The sequence below is a fragment of the Dreissena polymorpha genome, chromosome 9, assembly GCF_020536995.1.
Source record: "Dreissena polymorpha isolate Duluth1 chromosome 9, UMN_Dpol_1.0, whole genome shotgun sequence".
Taxonomy (NCBI): domain Eukaryota; kingdom Metazoa; phylum Mollusca; class Bivalvia; order Myida; family Dreissenidae; genus Dreissena; species Dreissena polymorpha.
In genome coordinates, this window is record NC_068363.1 from 15,655,329 (window position 1) to 15,675,574 (window position 20,246).

The 20,246-nt window shown below is 35.9% G+C and overlaps 1 protein-coding gene across 1 annotated transcript; it reads left to right on the forward strand.

Moving 5' to 3' along the window:
- Positions 1-5,191: 5,191 nt before the first annotated feature.
- Positions 5,192-19,610, forward strand: LOC127846456 (anamorsin homolog). Its single transcript, XM_052377704.1, has 7 exons — positions 5,192-5,289; positions 11,342-11,500; positions 14,485-14,714; positions 14,973-15,129; positions 17,653-17,796; positions 18,620-18,747; positions 19,132-19,610. Exons 2-7 carry the CDS (start codon positions 11,347-11,349, stop codon positions 19,243-19,245), a joined length of 927 nt encoding a protein of 308 aa, XP_052233664.1. The 5' UTR covers positions 5,192-5,289; positions 11,342-11,346; the 3' UTR covers positions 19,246-19,610.
- The last annotated feature ends 636 nt before the right edge of the window (positions 19,611-20,246 follow it).

Sequence of the window (20,246 nt, forward strand, 5' to 3'; positions counted from 1 at the left end):
CTTTTACGGCTTGTATGTGAATCTGGTATTTTCATACCTAATGATATCCCAGACACTTTGTGTCTAATGTTTGCAGACGATGTCGCCAATTGTGCTGAAACCGCCAATAAGTTACAACAACAAACTAACAATGTTGATCCGTTCTGCATTGATACTGGTATGGTCCCCTCCGAAGATATGAAGCATGGTTCTTCCGTGTACAACAACTTATTCTGTATACAAGTAAATGGGGTTATTGTTGACTCCAAAGTTAAGCTGGAGCTCAGCCCATGATAAACTAGCTTCCCAAGAACAAAATGCACTATTTGCAATAAGATATTATCAGAAACCATTTGGCTTTTTTCCTGCAAAGGATCTATTTAAAATATTTGATACTATGGTAAAGCCAATATTATGTTACGGTTCCCAGATATTGGGTTATGAGTACAGCCAACTATTGAATCTGTCCATAATATGTTTTGTAAAAATTCTTACATGTTCATAAAATACCAATACTTGCATGGTTTTGGGAGAATGTGGAAGACTCCCATTATTTATCACTTATTGTACCAACTGTATCAGGTACTGGTGTGAACTGTTAACTATGACATCTGATAGATACCCTAGGCAATGTTATATTATGCTTAAATCAATAGATAATCCTGGAAGAATTTGTTGGGCAACCAAAGTAAAATCTATACTTTTTACATACGGTTTTGGATATGTGTGGATATCACACGTAGTTGGTGATTGTGACATGTTTATCAAACTTTTCAGAAATAGATTGATTGACTGCTAAACTCAAAACTGGCATGACACCGTAAATAACTCAAGTCGATGTCACCATTATAATCATTTTAAACCACTACTTAATATTGATCGAAATTTGATAATAGAAATGCCAGTCAGACACAAAATAGCCTATGCTAAGTTTAGATGTTCAAATCATAAACTACCAGTTGAAACTAACAGACATCAGAATATTACCTTCCAGAATCGTGTGTGTAATGATTGTTCACAAATTAGTAATAATATGACACATGTGGATTGTGAATATCATGCATTTTTCCATTGTGCTAGTATACAAGTATTAGAAATCAGTGTCTGTTCAACTGGTATGACTCTGGCACTGAACTGAATAACTTCGATGACTTATTGTCAACGAATGATTTTGAAACTATTAGAAAATAAGCAGTGTATGTTTTCTTATGAATTCTATAAAAGACTAGATACATGTATTAACATTTACATCTGAATAATATTACTATGACACAACTCTGCAATTTCTGTATATAACATGAGATGTATTTTCGGCCGGAGGCCTCTGTTTCTTTAATAAACTGTTGACTTGACTTGACTATACGCAGTACACATTTTAAAGATATGGTAAACCCCTGTCTAAACATACAAAGAATCTTAACAGTCTGCATGAATTCTTGGTGGGACGTAACATGAACACGATAATCATGATACGCACGTTTTACTCGAGTGAAAACTCGACATGACAGCAAACGTCAGCACTTTGCAGAATAATCTATAACTGTTCTGTGTTCTCTACAAGGTAATGAAAGCGTCCATGTTAACGCCAGGTCTAAACCACGTAAGGTTAAAGCATGCTCAAAACCTCTCCATGTCTTCCAAGATTCGCACCAGGTTTGAGACAGTCTTCGCCACGTCCTATCAAGACGAGGAGGTCGTCATAAGGTACAATGGCTCTATCAAGAATGGTGAAGAGATGAACTTAGCAGAAAGGTGGACAATGTCATTAAGGCCTCCTCACACATAGGCGAAAGTCTCCCGACGTCATCTTGCGTGTACTGGCGAATAAAACTTCAGCAAAATTCGTTCTCATTAGTAAATGTACGTTGCACATCGTTGGTGGTGTTCGTATGGATGCGTTTGTGAGCTTTTGCGTCCGTTGCGATTAGTTCTGTTCGTCGGAAAATTTTAAACATGTTCAAAAATTGGTGGCGAATAAAAGTTTCGTCTATCGTTCGTTAAAATTCGTTTCAATACGTTAGCCGATCGTAAAGTCTTCGCATAGAGTTCGTCAACTGGCGTTAGAGGTGCAGCTTTTAGCTAATTTGCATATCATGATTACTTGATTTGCATATCAAGCGAAAGAGGACGATCCGAAAACAAATCTTTGCGATAGCTTGCGAAATTTTGCGAACTATAGCGAGGATTTGCGTATTGTATCGAATGGAATCCGACGCATTTAAGCGATCTATAACGATAAGTTAACGTTCAGAAAACGAATGGTATACGCTCGTATACGAATCAACCCGAAGGGTAACTACGATAGGCGAATGTATGCGAATCCATCCGAATAATAGCGCTCCTGATTGTTTTAGTAGTTTGTGCAGACATATGCCTATATACTTCATATATATAACGTTGAAGGTATTTCATTATTTCTTCGTCAAATGGAAGATATACAACGCCTGAAACTGCAGTATGTTGCTGTTATGGCCAATCAAGAAGTAGTCCAGCAACAACGAAACATACACCGCTTTCTCAGAGGCCGACTAACGTGGAGAAGAGGAGCCAGAGCACGTAATATTTGGAGAAGACCATGGCTGCATTTAAAGAGACGGCGCCAATTTGGCATCTATGATCAGCTCATGGTTGAGCTCAGAAGTGAAGATCCTGAAACATTCAAGAAATTCCTCCGCATGCCTACTGAAATGTAAGATACAACTTTGGGAAGGTTCGTCATCGCCTCGTGAAGCAAAACACTCGGTACAGGGAGCCCGTGGATTCAGGGCTTAAGTTAGCTGTCAGACTACGTCACCTGGTTTCTGGTGTCAAGTACTCAGACATGCAGTATTCCTGGCGGTTCGCTGAGAATACCCTCTCTGTAGTGGTCAGAGACATGTGTCATTCTATATGTGAAAAATATGTTGATGAGGTTATTACAGCCCCCTCCACACTTGGAGAATGGAGACAATTGGCTGATGGTTTCTTCAAGAATTGGAACCTTCCAAATAGCGTTGCTGCTATTGATGGCATCAGAAAGCCTGTCAGCTCTGGTTCCTTATATAATAATTATAAGGGATTCTTCAGCATCATCTTACTGGCCATTGTCGACTCGTTCTACAAGTTCGTATGGTGTGATCTGGGTTGTGAGTATTAGTCTACATAAATTAACTGCATTATTTTGTAATTACATAAATTATATACATATAGCGCGGTTTTCAATGTACATTTGTAAACTGACAACTTTTTATCCTTTTGTATTTTCATGATACGGTTCAAGTGGAGATGCCAAGATTTATAATGAATCAGAATTCCTTTAGATGGTGCAGGATGGTTCCATTGGATTTCCAGACCCACAGCCCTTTCCAAATGACACCGTTGACATGCCCTGTTTCTTGGTTGGAGATGACGCGTTCAGCCTTAGCGAGAACATGCAGAAACCCTATGGACATTCGAGTCCTGACAAGAGACGAAAGCATCCTGAACTACCGGTTATCCAGGTCTAGGAGAGTATCAGAAAATGCATTTGGGACTTTGGCCAACCGATTCCAGGTACAATAAAGTTCCGCTATTAAGACCAGGCAAAATAGTAGTATCAATAGCGAAGTGGTCTTAATATCGGACCATTTTCCTTCATAAATTAACCATTTGGGACTTGATTATTTTCAAAAAGCGCATAATGTTTTTAATCTTCGAAGTGGCCTTAATAGCAGAATTTACTGCAATACCCTTTTTAAAAACACAATTTCATTTATAAAAGAAATGTTCACGATAACTTTTAATACATAACAATACTGGTCATCTGTAATTTCAGATACTTCTCACAAAGATGAACTACAGCCCATCCACAGTAAGGCTGATTGTAAAGACATGCTGCATTCTCCACAACTTGATGAGGATCAGGTACCCCACCATGCAGAATGCACTAGTTGAACATGATGATAGAAGAGGCGATCTGGTTCTTGGGGAATGGTGAAGAGGTCGCAACTTGAAGGATGCCAGGAAAGTCAATACCAGGGGCCACAACACAGCAATCAAAAAAGGCAAGATTGTGAGAAATACTCTGAAGCACTGGGTCAACTCTCCAGCGGGATGTGTGCCATAGCAAGGCAGGATGGTGCCACATTAGAGATTGAAATAAAGTGTAACATATTAGTGGAATAAATTAATAAAGAGTATTGTTGATTTTGTATGGGCCTTATAAAGGGAAGTAATAGTAAAAGTAAAACACGAAATTAACGCAAAATCTTTAATGAAAAATACTTCATGCATTATCAACATGCATAGTCGAGTCGGTAAAAAGTTAGTCTATATCAAAACGCCCGGATGCAGAAACACCATTTCGGAAATATTCGCTGGTATGCGCAAGTATGCGCAAGGTTACGCTTACATTCATATCTTCACGCTCTTAATAGCTCCTAATCGCTAACCGAAAGAACGAATATTATTTGCGCGACCTAACGCTTTCTAGCGAATTGCAGTAACTGTTCGTCAATCTTCGTAAATTATTCAAACCAAAGTTCCTCTACGTTCACCTTTCGTTATAATATTACACGATGCAACAAATGTTCAAACAATTTCGGTAAACATTCGCTAGAATTCATAAATTTACCCTTTTCGCCAGGCTTCGTCATATGGATTCGTCGATGTGCGAGGAGGCTTGAATATGTAGAATTATATCGTATATAACAGTTGAAACCAGTTATATTGTCAATGTTATTACGGCATAAAATATAAATATATTACAAATGTTACTCAAAATCAAAGACTAGTTTGTCAAAATATAACAATTGTACGTCACCTCTTTAACCGAAAATGCATAGTCTGTACCACACGTGAGATCATTGAGCGTCACCGAAACCTGTTTGTTGTCGACGCTTGATTTGTGATCGAAACCAGTTTTAGTACCGGTATTCCATTATTGAAATTAAGGAAACATTGGAAAATACTATAGCAACATCTTTCGGGCAGATCGATAGCAATTTTAATCTCAAGTAATATTATTCGACATTTTGAATGATTATCAGTTTTTGCCGTTTGTTATTTTATGACAATCCAGGCAATTTTCGTTAGATTGTTTGTTAAGTTTGTTAACAGAATGTGTTATTATAACCATATTGTTGTAAAACACCATTAGGACGACGTGTTAATTTGTGGAAGAAATGTCCTGAGAGCTATGCTCAGAACGGGTAAGTCCTCTGTACGGAGGTTGTGACAAATAGTAGTTCGTAACCCTCCTTAGGTTACATTAAACCACATAATAACAACAACAACAACAACCTCCATTAAGACAGTAATCTATCAGTTTCATTTACGCAAATAAACAGTACGGTATGTCTATCCTTTTCGTCAGTTTTATGATTATTGACGAATATTGTTATACATGTAACACTTACAAACAACAATCCAATATACCGTATGATTTTACGTGTAAATCGTGTTCGTCCCGAGCACAGGGTCCAGTAAAAAAAAAAAAAATTGTTTATGTAAGAATTTTTTTTTTTTTTTACTGGACCCTGTGGTCCCGAGTCTTGAATTTTCATTTTAACTTCGATTCGTTGTTAGATGTTCTCGATAAATTTTTAACCCAGACAACAGGAAGGCAAGACACACTGAAAAAAAAGTTTAATTTGCACTTCATTTTATTGTGGTACCTGGTCCTGGTAATTATTTTGATTGTTATTTGCATAACTAAACCAGTCTAAACAGCAACCAATGCGAAAGACATCGGACCTCGGACAAATCCGATAAAATTCGACGAGGTCCGATAATATTTCCCAAATTGTCGGACCTCGTGTCCGACAAGAAAAAAAAAAAAAACAATATGTAAAACTTTGATTAAAAATGAACACGAAACTAGGAATATTAAAAAAAGGTCTAATTCATGTTTATTTTACTTCGATAGATTATTTAACTTTAAAATCAATTTTCCAACCAGTCGAACTGGCTGTCTTTGCTGGTGACGTAACAAACTCCAAGCGCGATTCTTAGAACCAGTTAAATATTGCACATTGTTTCGTGACGTAGGCGACGCATCAATGACATCATGGTTGAATTAAATTTTACTGGTTTCGAGCATTGTGATGATCGTAAATAGAAAGCGGGGAACCACACGACCGTTGCCTGTCCCGTGTCAAGATTTGATGAAGAAGTAGAAGTGGCTGTGTCAACGATCGCGAAAACGTGGATAACTTTTTGATCAGGTGATTCCGTTTTCATATTGTTAAACGTTCTTGTAGTACCTTTATTTTTTGTAAATTTGTAATCGCTTCATTTTTGATTAAAGTTGTTAAACAAAACACCTCAAGCTGTTAAGTGTGTACTGTTAGGCCTACTGTCACACTCATTCTTAGGATGTCATTTTCACTTCTACGTTATTTTGACGGGGCTAAGCCTGGCGATAAGCCCTCTGATTCCGATGAGACAGATTCAGAGTATCAATCCGACGGCGATTCACAGGATGGAATCAACATGCATTAAACGTTTTTATTTCAATGTGTGGTGATGTTGTTTTGTTCATTGCCAATAGACTCAATAAACAGTTTTTACATTCTCAATTTATATTTTTATCTTGTGTGAACAGTATAAGTCAAAGGAAGTCAAGATGGCGACGTCCGTGCCGAGACAAGCAATTTTTGCCGTGTTATACCCTTTATTACTTTTTGTAATTTGTGTATGCCGCTCACTTCTCAGCCATATCAGCAAGAAAGTGATTAGCGTTTAATTCGTACTAATATTCGCTCTATATATCGACTTTACTTGCTACGGAATTTCTTAGCTGGATCACAAAATTACAGCTCCCGCGAATAAAATTCGTAGCGAGTCAAGTCGAGATATGAAACTAATATTAATACAAAATAAACGCTAATCACTTTCTTACTGATATCATGATATGGCTGGAAAGTGAGCGGCATTTAAAATTTAACAACTTTTAATAAAACGGCGAAACATACTTGTCTCGGCACGGACGAAAAACGAGGTCCGATAAAATCTGGCGAGGTCCGACAAATTTTAAAAGTTATCGGACCTCGTGTCCGACAAGATTTTTGCGTCTTTCGCATTGGTTGCTAAACAGGATGGTCATTTCGTGCCACTACCAGTTAATGCCACTGCGAAAGTCTCCCAATATGTTTCACACCTAGATGGTAATATGGTTAAAGGTGCTACCTAATTTTCAGGCAAAAGCTTAAAAGATGTCTATAAGTTTGCATATTGATTAGAAATAAAAGCCTGCACATTTTCATTGAACAATCCAGCTTCCAAAAGGTAATTTATTTTAAGAGAAATTAACCAAAACATTTTGTAAGATTTAGGAAATAGATATTTGTACATGTGTCTATTTACAGCAGTGTTACATCCATGATTTCATCTAGACCCTGCTAGGCCACCCTTAAAAATTCTTTTGTTTGGCATAACCCGATCGACCCACTAAAATCGGCCTGACTGAAAATTTTTTTTGTCACTTTCCAAAAAAAAATTTTTTTGCTCGCTGTTAATTCTTTCCGCTAAATATTGCCTTTCCGCTTTTTATCCTTTCGGGTTATTTGCGTCATTTAATTAAATGCTCTTTCAAGGATATCTAGAATAGCAATGAACAAAACGCGTACCGGTATTTATTTGAGTCGCCTATTTATTTGACATATGCATATGCGATTAATTAGACTTTAAATACAATTAAACTGCTCCTGTTTTTCTCGTATCCCTTTTATTAAAATACGCTGCTGTCGTTCAGGATAGATTGGGAGTATAAAAACAAATTTATTAATTATCACCGTTAAATTTAATTCGGCAATCGGCAGAGATGTGTAATATTATCGCCATATAACTAATTATTTGATTATCACCTTTAATTCAGATCGGTAAATATTCGGAAGAAAGATGAAGTGGTCAGCTTAGAAATATTTATTGACCGGTATTGTCGTGTTTTTGTTTTATTTGTTAATCTCTAGCGACCAGCCGCTATTTTGAAGGCAGACTGCGATATTAAATGTGTATTAAAATTATACCACATCTGCGCATAAATGACCCAATATTATCCGATAGCTCACCCTTTCTCATGTTGCATTCGACGTCATGTCATGTGAAAGCGAGCTCAATTTTGATTGGTCAGCTACCATGTGCATTTCAATAAAAATTAGGTCAGGTTAAGCGATGTCTAATCGGGTACAGACCGGGTTTTGTTAATTGTTTGAATTGCGAACACTTTCATTGAAACAAAGAGACAAATATAGAAAACCAGTTGATTAAAATGGCTGATGTTTTCAACGAAATTTTACTAGATTTTCGAATTTTCGCAATTTAGATTTTTCTTGAGCCAAATTCTCAATATTTTGCAAATGGCGCAGATGGCTCAAATGGCGAACAACAGCACGAGCATTGCAAACGCGTTATTATTGGAATAAATGCTCACTTTTTTAGGGCTCGCGCTGTCGTTCCCTATTTGCAAAAATATAGCGAATTTGGCTCAAGAAAAATATCATTTGCAAAATTGCTAAAATCTGGTTAAATTTCATTGAAAACATCCGCCATTTTAATCAAGATTGTTTTTTTTTTAACTATTTTTTTCTCTTTGTTTCCATGAATGTTTTGAAGCGCATATAGTAGCTGGCCAATCAACATTGAGTTCGCTATGGGGTAATATTGGGTAATTCATGCGCTGATAATGGAATACACAGTTGAAATTGTCGTCTGCCTGCAATATAATGGCCGATGGCAAAAGTCATATAAAAAATAAGCAAATGAAAATAAGTGTAACACTCAATAAATTATTTTTAAGCTGATCACTTTACAAATTTCTAACATCTATCGATCTGAATTAAAGGATGATAATTAAAAAATAAGTTACATGTCGAAGATGGTACACCTTTCTGTTCTTGATTGAAATTAAAATGTAATGATTACTTTGTTGCTTTTTACTCACAAACTATGCTAGTGTAAAGTAATATGTCAACCAAATAGTATATTAATTTCATGTGCAAAATGCGTACACTTTTCCGGACTCTCGTTTTCGGATAAAGTATTTTTTGTTGATTATATTATATTTTCGATGTTCTTTATAAAAAATATCGACTTACGAATACACGTGTGGTGATACGGACGGTGCAGAAAAATATTTACCAATTTCCTTTCATGTGGCAGAAGACTTGGAGCTTTATTTGATAATTACCTTTCAGTTTGGTATATGTTGGAGTTCAATTTCAGAAAAAAAAATCCTAAAAAAAAATCCCTACCTACCTACCCACCCAAATTTACCTGGGTCGGGTTATGCCAAACAAACAATTTTTTAAGGATGGCCCTAGAAACAAATCACTGAATGACATTTTTTGACAAACATGCATATGCGAAGTTGTTGTCCACCAAAAAAGAAAATAATTTCTAAACAGTAAAAATATAAATAATTTATTTTATTATTATGCCCCCTTTCGAAGGAGAGGGGGTATATTGTTTTGCACATTTCGGTCCGTCTGTCTGTCTGTCCACCAGATGGTTTCCAGATGATAACTCAAGAACGCTTTGGCCTAGGATCATGAAACTTCATAGGTACATTGATCATGACTGTCAGATGACCCCTCTTGATTTTCAGGTCACTAGGTCAAAGGTCAAGGTCACAGTGACTCGAAATAGTAAAATGGTTTCCGGATGATTACTCAAGAATGCTTAGGCCTAGGATCATGAAACTTCATAGGTACATTGATCATGACTGGAAGATGACCCCTATTGATTTTCAGGTCACTAGGTCAAAGGTCAAGGTCACAGTGACTTGAAACAGTACACAAATATAATATATAGTTAGCTCTTGAAAAATGGATGATCTTGTAGAAATTTTATTGTTATTCAACATTATTTTTTCTATAGAAAAACAAACACAAACAAATCAATTTGACAAAGATTGTTCAATTATAACCTTTAATTAATATGACTCATCAAAAAGTCTTTTTTAATATAAATGTTAGCAAGGGTTCAGGGCTTCCCTCTGGGCTTAAATAAGTTGTCGCCACTTACTTTCACCCAGTATTTTTAATAATAACAGCACATTTAACGAATTTATTTATTAACATCACATTCAATAAGTTGTAAATCATGTTGATTGACACCTTCTTAGCAGCCTGCATATGTTGCCACAGTCTGGGTGCTTCAGCAGCTTTCTGGTAATCTGAGTTTAAATTGTCCTAAATGCACACAATGTCCTGACAGTTGGTTTCAAAGACCAAATGTTTTTTTTCGTGAATCACACAACGCATTTGAGTATTTTTTAATAAATATTTTAGTGAACAAATATGTGTTCATTGTTGCAACTTTATTAAATGTAATCAATATTTGTTGTAAGACATGAACTATTATATGTAATGTAGGAGTGTAGACCTGGTTTTTGTTGCAGAGTAACGTGTCATTTAAATAAAGGCAAGGCAATTGATTCAATTTATCAAGATGAATCTTTTTGTGTGATCAACGTGAATTAGCAAACATCGAAATGTTGAGATTTTTTTACTAATACTCAACTTTTGCACCTGTTTGAGATGAGCTATTGCAGGGGTAATTGTCATCTTCAATGATTGTATTAGTTTGAACTAGAACAGTGCTTTTATTAACCATATCTATATATATACCTCATGAACTCAAATAATACTAGTTGTGACTAGTCATTTTATGTGCAGATTCTCTGTGATCATGTCTTCTTAAAATTTAGCACTATTTAATAGTTTATGTTCAGATTGTAATTTTAATGTTTTCCCATTTAATATACATGTCACCATTTTTTATATTTACTAATACTGCAGAAAAGTGCTGCTGGATTCAGGTAAATATATAACTTTTTAAGTGGATTGGGTACGTTACTGGCCTCTAGTAAGTTGTTTTATGGTTCCGATTTATTGACAGATAATTTTTTGCTCAAATTGGAAAAGTACCTGTACCAGCCAAATAGGGAGACATTTGCCCGAAAACCCCTGAAATTGGGGAAATTATGACGCCTTTATATATTGGGAAATTGGTGCATTTGATTTTTGTGTTCAAAAACTTTTAAAATTGATAAAAAAAGTGTTGGCAAGATGTCAATATTATATTTACTTAGGTTCAAGCAATAGCGCTGCATAGGGAAACTAACTAAAGTTTGCATTTATAAAAAAAAAATTTGGAAATTTTCAATGGGGATTTTTTTTAAGCAATTGGGAAATTACAAGTTATTTCCAGATTGGGAAAGTGCCGTTTTTCAGTACGTAATGTAAAGAGCAAAAAAAAATTGCTGATTGAATAATACCTTCAAATGTCTTTATGCACAATTAGGATGCCATTATTAATCAGTTCAATTTTGTTATTTAAAATATTTATATCTTTAAGACCCACAGAAACCAGCAGTGTTCAGAGAATTATTCTTTCTTTACAGGCAAAATGGAGAATGTAGAAGTTTCGCAGGGTAACACAGTGTTGTGGCTGTGGGGAGGAGCTGCTCCTACAGATGAACTTCAGGGTGCAGTGAAGTCCCTACAGGTTCGACTGGGGACAGGGCGAGTCCAGATGGAACATGTTCAGAGGCTTGCAATGGGTAAATAATTTATTTGATTTAGTAAATTTTTGTTAGGGGTATGCAGTTAATGCTTAAGTCCCAAAACAATTACGGTACTGGCCACAAGCTTTGGCAATCATCAAAGTGTCACCAGCCCAATTCAAGCAAATTAACAACAAATAGGTACTTGATCACAATTTTTCACTGGTCAAGACAGCCAGTTATTTGTATTTTTCCAGGACTTAATTTTTTTTTAGTGGCATTGTCCTAGTGCTAACTGGCTTTTGCGGAGTCTTGTTGTAAGTTTTTTTCGTTGTATATTATTTGAATTGGAAAGTTTATCCCTTTAACTGATTTAATTCTATGGATTTTTTCCTATACTTAAAAGATCCCCAAATTATGGTATTTTCCATTTAAAATAAGTTCTGGACATGAATCTTTTATGGGATATGATTTTTAACCAGGTTTTCCGAAGGAAAAAACTGGTTATTAGATTGGCGAATGCGGGCGGGCTGGCTGGCTGGCTGGCTGGCAGGCTGGCTGGCGGGCTGGCGGAATAAGCTTGTCCGGGCCATAACTATGTCGTTCATTGTCAGATTTTAAAATCATTTGGCACATTTGTTCACCATCATTGGACGGTGTGTCGCGCGAAATAATTACGTCGATATCTCCAAGGTCAAGGTCACACTTTGAGTTCAAAGGTCAAAAATGGCCATAAATGAGCTTGTCCGAGCCATAACTATGTCGTTCATCGTCAGATTTTAAAATCATTTGGCACATTTGTTCACCATCATTGGACGGTGTGTCGCGCGAAATAATTACGTCGATATCTCCAAGGTCAAGGTCACACTTTGAGTTCAAAGGTCAAAAATGGCCATAAATGAGCTTGTTCTGGCCATAACTATGTCATTCATTGTGAGATTTTAAAATCATTTGGCACATTTGTTCACCATCATGGGACGGTGTGTCCCACAAAAGAATCACGTCAATATCTCCAATGTCAAGGTCGCCACGACTAAAAATAGATTTAAAAAAAAAAACTTACAAAGGGGGTTAATTTTTTTTGTTCATTTCAAAAGTTCAGTTTGAGTTTTCTCCCTTTATCAGATTTTTTTTTTCACAATGAAAACCTGGTTTTGTGACAATTTTGTCCCTTGTTTAATCTGTGAGAGCAATATTTATATGCTCCCGGTAGGGTGGCATAGCTATCAGACTGTTCATCTGTCTGTCTGTCAGACTTTTCATTTTCCTGAGTTTTTTTTTTTATGTCCCCCAGTATATACTGTGGGAAATATTGTTTTTGCCCTGTGTGTTGGTTTGTTTGTTGGTTTGCGTCAAACTTTAACATTTGCCATAACTTTTGCAATATTGAAGATAGCAACTTGATATTTGGCATGCATGTGTATCTCATGGAGCTGCACATTTTGAATGGTGAAAGGTCAAGGTCACGATCATCCTTCAAAGTCAAAGATCAAATATATGGGTCAAAATCACTAAACTTAAACATTTGCCATATCTTTTGCAATATTGGACATAGAAACTTCATATGCATGTGTATCTCATGGAACTGCACATTTTGAGTGGTGAAAGGTCAAGGTCATCCTTTAAGGTCAAAGGTCAAATATATGGGTCAAAATCTCTCATTTACTATACACTATAACTTCGTAACGACTTCTCAATGGTTTATTCAAGATACATTAGACATTGCAGTCCATGAGTACACATGTAAATGATGTACTAGTATATTGAATATATTTATACAAACAAATTGCATGCAAGTGGTCATCAATAAATACTAGTTCATGGCAAGATTGATCATATTCATACTATATTTTGTTCTATACATACATTGTTAAAAGATACATGTATTTCAACATAATGTTAACGTAAAAAAGCGCTATTGACAGCGATAAGTCAACTTTTCTGACATGTATATAACTCAAAATAATATTTATGCCCCCTTCAAAGAAGAGGGGGTATATTGTTTTGCACATGTTGGTCGGTCCGTCCACCAGATGGTGTCCGGATGATAACTCAAGAAGGCGTAGGCCTAGGATCATGAAACTTCATAGGTACATTGATCATGACTGGCAGATGACCCCTATTGATTTTCAGGTCACTAGGTCAAAGGTTAAGGTCACAGTGACTCAAAACAGTAAAACAGTTTCCGGATGAAAACTCAAGAATGCTTAAGCCTAGTTATAGACATTTCTTGGAATAAATGCTTTATGAACATAAATTGCTAAATTTCTGTTGATTGTTTGGTTATCAGATTGCATTAACTCTATAAATTTTGGAATATTTTGTCTTTGGTCTTACATGGTGCTCATACAGCTGAACCTATTAATTGGTGACATGTCAAGGTCATCCTTCAAGGTCATATACTTAAAAATGCCTATACTTTTTTAACTATTGTACATAGCATGTCAAACATTTGCCATAACTATTGAACATAGCATCTTCATATTTGGCATGCATGTGTATCTCATGGAGCTGCATATTTTGAGAAATGAAAGGTCATGGTCATCCATCAAGGTCAAAGGTCAAATATATGGGTCAAAATCGCTCATTTAATATACACTACATTCTGGGGGCATAGTGTTTCTCAAACACATCTTGTTTATGCAATGATTTCAGATGTTGCGCTAATTTTTGATATACGAGTCATGACCTACAGATGAAGTGTGAGTTTTGTTTGGTTCAATTGATTTTTGGATTGGTAATTGGCCTTGGACTTCTATAATAATGTTCTCTATAATAACCTTTTACTTGAGTTATTTTACCGAATATTTGAAATATTGAGCTTAATTTTGAGTCTACCTAAATGGCATACAGATGAAGTGCGAGTCTTGTTCCGGTCAATTTATGTTTGGCGAATATTTTTTTTCTTTTTTAATAGCTGCTGTGCGGTTTCAAAGTCCAGTTGCGGGCATTGCATTTCAAAAGCACAGGTTTTGTTTAATTCTCTCATTATTTAGATTCATATTTAACTATGTTGTGCATTTCATTAATACATGTTTTAGCAAATCATCACCCATCAAGTTTCCATGTTGCCATCTCCGGCCTTGTTCAGCCAAACACAGAGGTCATGTCAGGCGATACACTTGCGGAAGTTTGTCGAGTACTCAGACCAGATGGGAAACTTTACCTGGCTACCGTGGTAACAGGGATATCAAGCGATGAGAGCAAGGTGTCAGCAACCCAGAACGTCACATCTGCTTTGAAGCTGTCAGGATTTATAAATGTGTCACAGGTGTGCTCCATAAGTTAATATATCATATATTTATTTATTTATTACTTATTATTCTTACTGCATAGTATTTCTAAATGAATGATTTGGGAATCAACTCAGGTTTTGTTTTAGCATCCTGTATTTCTTAATGTTTAATCAGATATACTTTAACTTGTTTGGAAATGAGCCAAATTTCATCATGTTAAAACAGTTATCTTAGCTGGAACTCATGACCGTTTCTATACACTAATCTAGCACACAGCTGTATGAATGTTTCAGCCTAAGGTATGTGCACTGTCAGATGACCTGAAGCAGAGCCTGGGCAATCAGTTCCCCAATCAGGATGTGTGCCTCATGGAGTTCTCAGCCAGCAAACCCAGCTACGAGGTTGGCTCCAGCTCACAGCTCAAACTATCATTTGCAAACAAGAAACAAGGTGAGGTGTAGCCCTGGGTTTATCACCCTATGAAAAACAAGAGATGTGTTTGTCAGAAACACAACGCTCCCTACTGCGCCGCTTTGAAGCCATATATTGTACCTTTGGCCTTGAAGGATGACCTTGACCTTTACCTTTCACCACTCAAAATGTGCAACTCTATGAGATACACATGAATGCCACATATGAAGTCGCTATCTTCAATAGTGCAAAAGTAATGGGCAATGTTAAAGTTTTCCGATGGACGCACAGACTGACGTTCTGACGAATAGTTCAACTGCTATATGCCACCCTACAGGGGCATTAAAATATCTCAAGATGTAAATTATAGTTCTCTTCCCTTTTGCCTTTGCAGTAGTGATAGTTCTCATCCATGCTTCCTCTGCTTTAATCATAGTGCTCTAAAGTTCCCTCCTCTTCTGCATCTGTTTCCCTCTGCTTGATTGTCCTTTTGTTTTAATAAGTAAAATAAATAGGATTCCTTTTATTATTTAGGGGGACTTAATATTGTTCATTAAGTTCTCTTCAATTTAATCTAAGGGCTAATATATTTAACATTTGATAAAATATTTGATTGTTAATTAAATTGGATTTGTTCTCTCCTTCATTTCATAAAATGATAGTATAGATGTAATCTAAAGGACCATGTATGCCAGTTGGCTTTATTGCAAATTTTAATAATATAGTCAATTATTCCAAATGAAAGTATTTATTAATTATAACCTATAATAGATACTAATTCAAACTAACAACTTAGAAATATACTAAAATTTCATTTACATTTGATCATCAAAATGAATAAAATAATAAAATTTTCTCAATGTTTTTTTGTGGTTACCATGTATTGGAAAAAATGTATTACTGTCAAAGTTAAATAGCACCAAGTTGAAAAGCCTGAATGGCCAAGCCTTTATTGCATTAGAATTTGCTGAAAGATGAATTTGGTTTATAGCTTTGAGCAGGTAATTTGTAAATTAAATTTAGCTCATCTGAGCAAAACATGCTCAAGGTGAGACTTTGTGATTGCCTTTGTGTGATGTTTGTCTTATGATGTCCGGCGTCATCAATTTAAATGTGAATGCTCTTGATGCCACATTTATTGTCTAATCTTTCATGAAACATGGTAAGAATATTAGTCCAAATGAAATCTCAACTGAGTATGAAATTGGTTCAAGTGAGTTAAAAAAAACTAGGTTCTTTCGTCAAAGATAAAAAATATTTGAAACACTATAAGGCACATTTTTCTCGAATCTTCATGAAACCTGGTAAGAATATTTTGTTCTTATGGTATCTCTGCTAAGTTTAAAAATAGTTTAATAAAATGAAAAATATTGCTGCAAGCAGTAGGGGCAGTTTTCCTTGTATGGCTATTATTGAGCCTTGTTAACTCGCTGGAAATGGCAATTTTAGTCCACTCTTTATGAAACTTGGTCTGAACATTTGTCCTCATGATATCTCTGGTGAGTTTGAACCTGGGTCATTCGAGTTTAAAACCTAGTTCAATAGGTTTAAGTAAAGAAAAAGCAGGTTATTTCTCTCTAGTCATATTTCAAGTCAAATCTTCCTGATACTTGGACAGAGCATTTTTACATATCTCAGGTTAGAAAACAGACATGAGCAAATATTTATATCCTATAAAGTACTTTTATTATTCTGGGCGCCACCTTCTCAGAATAGTTTAGTTCTTTTATGTCTCATACATGTGTGCTGTATAACCCATGGCCCTCTTGTTGTTGATTATATTTTTTATGCCCCTTGATCGAATGATTGGGGGCATATTGTTTTTGGCCTGTCTGTCTGTCTGTCTGTCATTCTGTCCCGAAACTTTAACCTTACAGTTAAGTTTTGCAATATTGAAGATAGCAACTTGATATTTGGCATGCATGTGTATCTCATGGAGCTGCACATTTTGAGTGGCGAAAGGTCATGGTCAAGGTCATCCTTCAAGGTCAAAAGCAAAAAAAATACAATCCAAAGCATCGCAATAGGGGCATTGTGTTTCTGACAAACACATCTCTTGTTTGATTATTTATTCCAAATATTGCCATGTTGCAGTACTGTGAACAAGTCATTTTTACTTGATAAATTATACATATTTTAGTTGGTCATCTCTGTTAGGCAGCTACAAAATAGCATTCAACTTCAGACTTTAAAGTGAACTTCTTTATGAAACAGTTTCATGGGGCTGCTTGGTTAGCGCAGTGGTAGGTATACACACACCTTAGCAACCTGGGTGCAATACCAGTTCCCGTATGCATGTGAGTTTGGCGTATGGCAACACTAGCTCACACCAAAATTCAAAATATCCTCAGTAAAAGAAACCCAACGAGCTGGAAATTGCAGCTATAAAGCCAAATTAGTCCCAACATTAGTGAGTCAAATAAATAATTTGAAACTAGTACTTTAACACTCTCTGGTTCTTCCATTTTGCAAACTTGTGCACAGAGGGACCTTGTAAGCTTTGAAATATGTTCAATTATAACAAGTAGAAATGCCTATAAAAGTACTGCATTATGTTTCAAGATGTTCCCCACACCAGTGGTAACTCAGCTGCAGTATGGAAGCTGTCAGCCATGGACATGGGTGATGATGACATAGATCTGGTGGATGATGATGAACTGCTGGATGAAGAAGACAGGAAAAAGCCTGACCCAGCTTCACTGAAAGGTACCTGTCCCTGTGAATATGAACATTTTAAAGCCAAGTTTTGATTGTAATTTTTGATATTTTACCATTGGAATCAAATAACAAATGTAATGCACTATCCCATTCTCAATAACTTTTGTTTCATGCAGAATGTTTGTAGTTTTTTTCTTTAAGTTTACTATGTTAAATTACATCGGTAACTTAGTTTACCCCATTCAGGACCCTGTCTATCATGGTGAATGTTTCTTGCAGGTGACTACACATATTATTCAGGCCAGTCTATTCAGGTTTATGATATCTTTAGCCTGACTCATTTAGCAGGCCAGTCGTTGAATTTGTACCTTTCTTTCAGCTTACTGTGGTGCAAAATAAGGCAAGTCTATTCCGATGTATCTTTTCTGGAGCTGACTGTCTAACATATTATTCATGCCAGTCTATTACAGTGTATGATTCTTTCAGCTGACTGTGAACAATATAACTCAGGCCAATCTATTACAGTGCATGATTCTTTCAGCTGACTGTGGAACATATACTTCATGCCAGTCTATTACCATGTATGATTCTTTCAGCTAACTATGAAACATATAACTCAGTCCAATCTATTACAGTGTATGATTCTTTCAGCTGACTGTGAAAAATATAACTCAGGCCAATCTATTACAGTGCATGATTCTTTCAGCTGACTGTGAAACATATACTTCATGCAAGTCTATTACCATGTATGATTCTTTCAGCTAACTGTGAAACATATACTTCATACAAGTCTATTACGATGCATGATTCTTGCAGCTGACTGTGAAACATATAATTCAGGCCAGTCTATTACCACAAATGATTCTTGCAGCGGACTGCGGTACAGGAGATGGCAAGAAGAAAAAGGCATGTAAGAACTGCACATGTGGCCTGGCAGAGGAATTGGACGCTGAGGCAGGAAAGAATAAACCATCTGCGCCCACATCCTCATGTGGAAATGTAAGTGCTGAGATATCTGCTGGATTAGTCATATAAGTATACAATTGAAAAATTGGCTTTGAATTTAAGCTGCTAGTTATCTCTGCTAATGGCATCTTGTTGTCTTCACAAAATTCTGATTATTGTTATACTCATGTTTTGTGATTTTCTTTAAAAAAACACTTGCTGTCAGAGGAAACAAAAATACTGAAAATGCAAACATTACAAAACAAAACTTCAAATCCATAAATAACCATAACAATGTATTTATAACTTTAAACACTTACTTTGGCAGAGTTGATCGTGTTGCATAAAATTTTAATATTTTAAAATATTTAAGTTAACTGGTATAGTTAAGTCATTCAATTGATATTTGTTATGTATGCATTACTTTGCCCTAAACAGTGTTACCTGGGTGACGCATTCCGGTGTTCAAGCTGCCCATACTTGGGTATGCCTGCATTCAAGCCTGGAGAGAAGATAGCCCTGTCAGACAGGCAACTGAAGGCAGACAGATAGTACTGTGTGCAGGAACAACAACTCTGTCTCCCTCTGTGATCTTGTTGTACTAGAGCTACTGATCCTGTAACGTTTTGTCACTTGGTGAAGAAAATTAAACAGTTTTTGAGAATTGGACCTTGTGAAAATATAGTAAGGAAAAATGTATTTTTTATGCTTTTTATTATGAACCTTGAACATGGCATTCCATGTACATTTCTTGTTTGATACTATTGTTTGCTTCCAATATGGGAGTTTAAGTTTAAAGAAGAAAAAACAACACTCCAGTAATAATGAAATGTAAACTTATTCAGGAGTTTTTATGAATTTTGAATTAGTGATCATGTGCGGTATATGCAGTATGTGTAATAAATTTATGTTTTGTGCTAGGATTTACTCATTGACTCTGCCTCCTTAGTATCCCAAGCCTGAGAGTTGATCCTTTTCCTTAATATGAACTTTAAGTCTGAAGTTAAAATATTGTATGAGAAAAAATTTAATTATGTTTTCGTGAAGGGCTGCAGTGAGAAAATTTTTGATTTGTTTATTCATTTTTGCTCTTTTTGTAAAAACTAGTATAAAGGTTTTTTTAATACCCCCTTAACAAGAAAAGGGGTATATAGTTTTCGCACTGTCTGTCAGTCTGTCTGTCTGTCAGTCTGTCACACTTTTCGTGTCCACTCTCTAATTCAAATAGTTTTCATCCGATCTTTACCCAAACTTGGTCAGAAGTTGTATCTTGACAATATCAAGGTCAAGTTCGAATATGGGTCATGCCCGGTCAAAAACTAGGTCACGGGGTCACTAAGTGCATTTCAAGAATTAAGCATGGTGTCCGCTCTCTAATTGAAGTTGTTTTCATCTGATCTTTACCAAACTTAGTCAGAAGTTGTATCAAGACAATATCTAGGTCAAGTTTGAATATGGGTCATGCCGGGTCAAAAACTAAGTCACAGGGTCACTTAGTGCATTTCAAAGATTTAGCATGGTTTCCGCTCTTTAATTGAAGTAGTTTTCATCTG

Coding starts and splice junctions, on each gene's coding strand:
- LOC127846456 (XM_052377704.1), top strand. CDS start 11,347: ATGGAGAATGTAGAAGTTTCGCAGGGTAACACAGTGTTGTGGCTGTGG. Junction 14,715..14,972: donor GATTTATAAATGTGTCACAG/GTGTGCTCCATA, acceptor TGAATGTTTCAG/CCTAAGGTATGTGCACTGTC. Junction 18,748..19,131: donor CCACATCCTCATGTGGAAAT/GTAAGTGCTGAG, acceptor TGCCCTAAACAG/TGTTACCTGGGTGACGCATT.